The 6,988-nt window shown below is 46.5% G+C and overlaps 1 protein-coding gene across 1 annotated transcript in view; it reads right to left on the reverse strand.

Annotated features, from left to right (window-relative positions):
• Nucleotides 1-237: 237 nt before the first annotated feature.
• CDCA8 (cell division cycle associated 8) overlaps nucleotides 238-6,988 on the reverse strand; it is a 16,405-nt gene continuing 9,654 nt past the window's right edge. Inside the window, exons 5-10 of the mRNA XM_008061650.2 lie at nucleotides 6,635-6,720; nucleotides 5,850-5,914; nucleotides 3,817-3,912; nucleotides 2,550-2,676; nucleotides 1,681-1,767; nucleotides 238-587 (exon numbers count right to left, since the gene is read on the reverse strand). Coding sequence (XP_008059841.1) covers nucleotides 543-587; nucleotides 1,681-1,767; nucleotides 2,550-2,676; nucleotides 3,817-3,912; nucleotides 5,850-5,914; nucleotides 6,635-6,720 — 506 coding nt within the window. The 3' untranslated portion in view covers nucleotides 238-542. The remainder of the gene's footprint in view (nucleotides 588-1,680; nucleotides 1,768-2,549; nucleotides 2,677-3,816; nucleotides 3,913-5,849; nucleotides 5,915-6,634; nucleotides 6,721-6,988) is intronic.

Here is a 6,988-nt window from a genome sequence, read left to right on the forward strand (position 1 = left end):
TGGGAGAGGAGATATGCAAGCTCTGTTGATGTGTACAGTCCCCCCACTTTCCGGACCTGTTCTCTCTGGGCCCAGAGCTCTCATTTCTGAGCCGAAACCTCCCAGCCTTAAGTATACAGAGTGGAAACACCAGATGGAGAGAGTTGTCTGAGGACGGAGGGTAGGCAATCTTTCTGAGAATGGGGGGGTTCTTCCACATCTCCTCGGGTGCAGGTAGGGCAGGACAAAGTTGATGCCGAGTTACAGGAGGCAGGCAGCAGCTCGGAGAGCAGGAGAATTCAGCTGGGAGAATGACAGGAAGTTTCCACTGCATGAACACAGCAGGCAGTGGCTGGGGTCACCTGGGTTGGGAGGTTGAACAGTAAAGCTTTACCTAAATGGTATAGGAACAGTGTGCCTCCCTGCTCTTGAATTCCCCAGGAGGAACACAGCCCCCTACTCTTGAAATTCATACTCAAACAAAACACTAAGCCTGAAGGGAAGATGTCTCTTCAGGGTCCCAGAAGTGCCCATTCAAAGTCTATTCCATCAATGTTGGCTTCTCATTTTTGGGCCCGTATGTTGTTGCAGACTTGAGCAAGACGGCTCTAAAAAGAAAAGGGGATGGGTCATTTAGAGAAGATGCCGCTTGGTATGCATGCCTGGTGAGCCACTCATAGCCTGCCTGCCCACAGCTCTGAGTGGATCTCAGTCCCTTCCTTCTCTATTTGTATCATACACGAATTCACTTTTCTGAAGTACATTTATCTAACTGAACAAAAGAGTAAAATAAGACCTCAAATGAGACAGTGAAGGTATTGCATAAGACAATTGGGAACAGCAATGCTATAGATCCAGTTAGAGGATGATAGTCACAAGATTTGCGTGGCTGGGTGTGTGTAGGATCTTAGCACTGGGTCTACATTCAGGAGGACGTTGTGTGGGAAACCAGCTCTGCCTTGTCCACTTCCTTGGATGTATCATTCATGGACCCCACACAAGAGTGGGTCTAAGGCAAGCCATGTTTGCACTAAGTGCTCCATCCACCATCCAAGACCATGGCTGATTGGACCAAGGAGGTTCATCCCTGGGTGAGCCAATTAAATTCTTCCTCTTGAGAATTTAAACTAACACAAGAAACTGAACAGTGTTGGGCACTGGAGCAATATGTTAGAGGCGTGGCTATCCAAAGTCACATGCCAATCAATGTTAAGGAGAGCAGAACACAGGCCTCAGAGACAGAGAGATGTGGAGTCAGTGCACCAGAGTAAAGGTCTGTGAACTTCCATGGCTAATGGGCCCCACCACTCTGGAGGCCTGGCTGTTTAGCTCTCTCCTCAATTCTGTAAGTATCCTGATAACAAGCCCCTCCCCTCATTCTTGAACGATTGTAGGAAGTTTCAGTTCCTGGCGGTCAGTGGTACACCAACATACCCTGGCACTAACTGCCTGAATGAGGCAGAACTATATGTTGTGCAATTTCTGTGACAGGCACCCTGGGATAGACCAAAACTCACCATCAACTGAAGACCAGAATCCCTGCTATCTAAGTAGGATAATAGTCTAAATCCCATGAGGAAAAGAAGGCAACACAATTTTAAGTATAAAATATTAGCCCAGACCCAAAATACAATCCTAAACAAAGCTAAACCAAGAAAGCTATTGAAGGCATCCTATGTATGGAGATGAAGGCACACTTACGGAGAGCTTCTTAATGTTTCCCAAGGCCTCTGGATCCAGTTGTGTGATATTGAGCCTCTGCAAGTCACTGGCCAATAATCGCATACTCTGTGCAGAGGGGAGAGGGAATTAAACTGGTATATCCCATGGGGCAGGAACCCCTATCCAGCAGCTCAGCATGCCCCAGGGGGTCCCCTTGATATCCTGCCCTTGATGGCAGGGAATGGCTGGGATGCAGAAGTGGTGAGGCAGGCAGGAAGGGCATTAGCCCTAAGGAGACAATGACATCATCAGTGCTATCACTTGGTGGCTGGATCATCCAGGCACAAGGGCACACACATTAGCTTAGAAATGCCCTACAAACCACATCTGAGACAAGTCATCCTCTCCTCACAGGGACTGAGGTCGGCAACTTGCTCTGGATAGTCCAGAGAAACTGAGCCAGCCTGCTTCAGAATCCCTCAATTATACAAAGTTGAAGGCACAGCTCATGCTCCCCTTTCTAGATGAATTGCATACTCCAGCAGTGCCTTTCTCTGCACTCCCTCTAATATCTCCATTATTACACTTCTCACAGATATTATGACTGTGAACCCGTCCTGACCACTGAACTGCTTCTCAAGGACAGGGACCGTGTCTTCTACATCTTGGGCCTGCTACGATCAGGTGGGCAAACATTAGCTGACGAACAGATAGAGCCTAGAGTGGGGCAAGCATCTTCCCAGTCTGGGTTTCTAACCTGGGAGAGAAAACTAGGTTCTGAGTCCTGCAGACGTGCAGAGTGATGCACTTAGAGGACTCTGAGGGAGAGAAACAGGTGATGGCTCAGGGAGAAGAAATGCCTGATTAAGCGGCACACTGTGGCCTGGCTTCCCTTGGAAACACTTTACCTCTCCACCGCCCACTGGCACAGTGATAAAGACCTCTTTGCTGTCAGCAAGAGGGCTGCCATTCCCTGAGATGCTGTAAATCCGCTCTCCTGTGGCTGGAGTACGCAGGCCAGGGGTCTTGAAGATCCTATAGAGTGGGAACAAGCTCCGTGAAGATGGCTGGGCAGATTGAGTGACACTAGGCTCTATGAGCCCCTCCAACCCCCATCTGGCCTCAAGCTGCAGTTTTCAAATCACACATTTCTAAGAAGGCGAGTTCTAAATTTAGAAAAAAAAATTTAAGCAGTAATGACTAAACACAGCTGGAGAAAGGAGGTTGTAATTATTGAGCATATATCTTGCAGAAGTCAACTCTTATCCACGTAAAGTTTAGGTCCAAAGCTCCGTATGGGTGCCAGTCATCCATCCATCCACAAAGCCAGAAATAAACTGGTTGGTGTGTTTCCAGGAGTGGCTATTTCCATCAAGAGGAATTTTTTAATGATTCAGAGATTGCATCATTATACTAATCACCAAACTTTCTTAAGATAGTTAAAATGCTGCTACCTAGTTTTCTCTAAATGTTTTTTGTTACATGTTCATGTAGAAAAACAAACAGTAAAGAAACGTGGAATTAAAAGTAGAAAAAAATCTTCTACACTCCTCCTATACCAGAGATAACACCTTGCTCCACTCCCCAGGGGTAACCACTGTGAATTCCTTATCTATCCTTCCAGAAACTTTCCATGCATAAAAAGCAAATAGGCTCACAGAGTACAGTGTTTAGCAACCTGCAGGGAGATGCTGTGGTCATGAAGCTCCCTCTCAGCAGCACACACAGGTAGTCTAGCTTAATGGCTATGCAGCACTTTCTATTAGGTCAGCTAGTCCCTATGGAAGGTGTTAACTCATGCTTCAAGAACATCCGTGTTTATGATGGCCTCTAAAAGGGCAGTATCAATTTTCACTTGTACCAAGGGTACAGGAAAAAACTTCTGATCTGAATTAGAAATAGCCAAAAAAGTCATATAGAGGACTCCTGGTCACTACAGCCAGGATATTCACCTCCCTCTCATCAGATAAAGAATTATTTTGCCACTGAAAATGGATAAACCTACATTCAGGGAAGAAGCAAACTTTGGAAAGCCCAGATAGCTACTGTCTTCAAACAAGGCGTCCAGGCCAAGGACTTGAAAATTCAAGGGAATTTTCTTAGACACTCCTTTTTCTCTGAGTCATGTTCAGTGATGGGTTCCCACCAAATTCAAGCACTCCTCTAAATACTCACCTCGAGTCAAATCTGGGTGTCAGGCCTGGAGTTGGTTTCACCAGAGATACTTCCAAGCGGCCCACAGCTGGGGTAACCATGTTACTTCGGCTTGACCTACTGGTAAGAAATAGCCATCAGGTACTCCACTCTCAGATCCACTGACAGCAGCAGAGGCAGTGACATATGGAGAGGACTAACTGTCAGATACTGATCTGGGCACCTTGCAAACATCAACTCATGCAACCCTCCTAACAACCCTAGGAGGTGAGCACTATTACCATTCTCATTTACAGATAGAGAAACTCAGGTTTTGAGTTTTTTTGTTATTTATTTATTTATTTTTTTGAGTTGGAGTCTCACTCTGTCGCCCAAACTGGAGTGCAGTGGCCACTCCTGGCCACCGCAGCCTCGACCTGCTGGGCTCCGGCGATCCTTCCGCCTCAGCCTTCCAAGTAGCTGGAACTACAGGCGTGCGCTACCGTGCCCCGCTAATTTTTGATTTATTATAGAGATGAGGTCTCGCTGCCCAGGCGGGTCTCGAACCCGCGGGCTCAGGCAATCCACTCACCTCAGCCACCCAAAGGTGCGGGATTACAGGCTGAGCCACCGAGCCCGGCTTAATTTTTGATTTATTGTAGAGATGAGGTCTCACCAAGTTGCCCAGGCAGGTCTTGAACCTGCGGGCTCAGGTTATCCACTCACCTCAGCCTCCCAAGGCGCGGGATTACAGACTGAGCCACCGAGCCTGGCCTTGTTTGTTATTTTTGAGGCAGGTTCTCACTCTGTCACCCAGGTTGGAGTAGAGAGGTGTGATCATATCTCACTGCAGCCTTGAATTCCTGGGTTCAGGAAATACTCCCACCTCACCCTCCCAAGTAGCTGGGACTACAGGTGCAAGCCACCATGACTGGCCAATTTTTAATCTTTTATAGAGATGGGGTCTTGATATGTTGTCTAGCTAGGCATAATGAGTTTTGAAAACATGCCTAAGATCACACAACCAATTAGGGTAGAGTCAGAACCCTGAATCTAAGCAGTCTGCCTCCAGAACCTGACTTTTCTATAAAGTTAATGGACCACAAGGAAGATGCTAGCCGGGAGTGGTAGCATGTGCCTGTAGTTCCAGCTACTTGGAAGGCTGAGGCGGAAGGATCGCCGGAGACCAGCAGGTCGAGGCTGCAGTGTCTGGGAGCGGCCACTGCACTCCAGTCTGGGCGATGCTAAAATCCATCTTAGCAATATAGCCTCTTAGCAATATAAAGGCTCTGCCAGCTGTAATTCCTGCCTGCCTGCTAGGCAGCTGGTTATTGTCTTGCTACACTGCTCAGGAAGAAATGAGTTCACTCCTTCAGACATGCACCCCAGTGACTACTTTCCTAAGCTGTCTCCCCTTCCCCCATACAGGAGAGTCCAGCATAATCAATTCTAGCCCACAGAGATTCTTTACTTAGCAGGATCAGACAGAACATTTCAGAAACTATTATAGGTAGCTGAAAGCCACCTTGTGACTATGGGGTAACTCTGCACGTGGACTGTATGTATGTAGAAGAATGTATGCAGAAGAACTGGAGAAGGCATTGGTGTAGACCATTCTAGAAGTTCCTCCAGCTCAGACACTTAAGGATTCAGTGATTTTTTTTGAGACAGGGTATCACTCTGTCACACATTCCTAGGGTGCAGTGGCATGATCCTGGCTTATCACAGCCTCAACCTCCTAAGCTCAAGGGATCCTCCCATCTCCTGAGTAGCTGGGGATACAGGTGTGTGCCACCAGGCCTGACTAATTTTATTTTTATTTTGTAGAGATGAGGTCTCACTATGTTGTTTAGGCTAATCTTGAGCTCCTGGGATCAAGCGATTCTCTTGCTTCAACCTCCCAAAGTACTGGAGTTACAAGTGTGGTCCCCTGCACCCAGCAGATTCATTGATTTTTAAGCTCCACACAAACACCAGCTACCAAAGCCCTTTCCATCCCACCCTGTTTTCTGCCATGATGTATAAGCCTCTGCAATAGAACAAAAAAACACACTTAACTTTAGAAAATCCATTACCTTTTCCTTTTGCCTTTTCCTTGTACAGACTGGGTTCTCTTCCTGGATGGAGGACACCTTTTGACCTGAAGTCACAATCAAGTGAAACAAAGTTACAAAAAGCCCAGCAAAGGGGAAAGGGTAAGAAAGGTTAAAAAATAATAATAATAAGGAGAAAAGGAGGGACCAGCTCTGGAAAAGAAAGTTAATACTGATTATAAGGTCTATCTCATAGAATTCAGTGACTGAAAAAAGTTCATTACTTTTCTAGGACATCTGGACTAGATAGAAATTTCAGCCCAGAGCTCAGAAGTAGGGGACTGACACACTGACTCCCAAATCTTTAGGGGCTTGTCCCAGTGTCGGCGTGGAGGCGATTGTGCCAGGAGAACGGGAAGGGAGGGAGACTGAGGATGGACGCTAGAGGGCAGGGAGAAAGGGGAGCTCTTGAGGCGGACTGCACAGCCAGAGAAGTAGGAAAGATGGATTGGTCCTGGGGCCATGGGAGGAGAGACTATCCAAAAGACAGGGAGTAATTTTTATTGGGGACCTCCCAGGACTCAAGAAAGGGAGGCCTGCAGGGGATGCCATGGATTGAATGGGCACCTCGGGAAGGGGAGAACTACCTCTTCTGAGTTCTATTATACAAGCACTTTGCACACAACACTTTTGCTCTTGGTCACTTAAAGTGGGCTTGTCTCTACTGAACTGTGAACTCTGGGTGGGCAACAATGTATTTCACGCATTTTTGTATTTGCCTGTCTTCTGCTCTGATCCCTCAGCTGCCAACTTGAGTGCCTACTCACTCTTGCAGTGCGAAGATTCTTATGGTTATTTTCTTCTTCCTCTTCCTCTTCCACTATCATTTCATCCACTTCTATTACTTTTCGTGCTACAAGAAACAGTTTTAACAATGTGATATTTCTGATGGCAACAACTTTCCTGCATTCACATTTCTTATAGGTTTAAAACTTATGTAATCTTAAACCACAATCACAAAATAGACTTGGCCAGGTACAGTGGTTCATGCCTGTAATCCCAGTACTTTGAGAGGCCAAGGTGGGAGAATCGCTTGACCCCAGGAGTTTGAGACCTGCCTGGGTAAAAGTGAGACCCTATCTCTATTTTAAAAAAAAAAAAAAAAAAAAAAAAAAAAAAAA

The sequence above is a fragment of the Carlito syrichta genome, unplaced genomic scaffold (assembly GCF_000164805.1).
Source record: "Carlito syrichta isolate Samal-C Ts95f unplaced genomic scaffold, Tarsius_syrichta-2.0.1 Scaffold305386, whole genome shotgun sequence".
In the NCBI taxonomy this organism is placed as follows: Eukaryota; Metazoa; Chordata; class Mammalia; order Primates; family Tarsiidae; genus Carlito; species Carlito syrichta.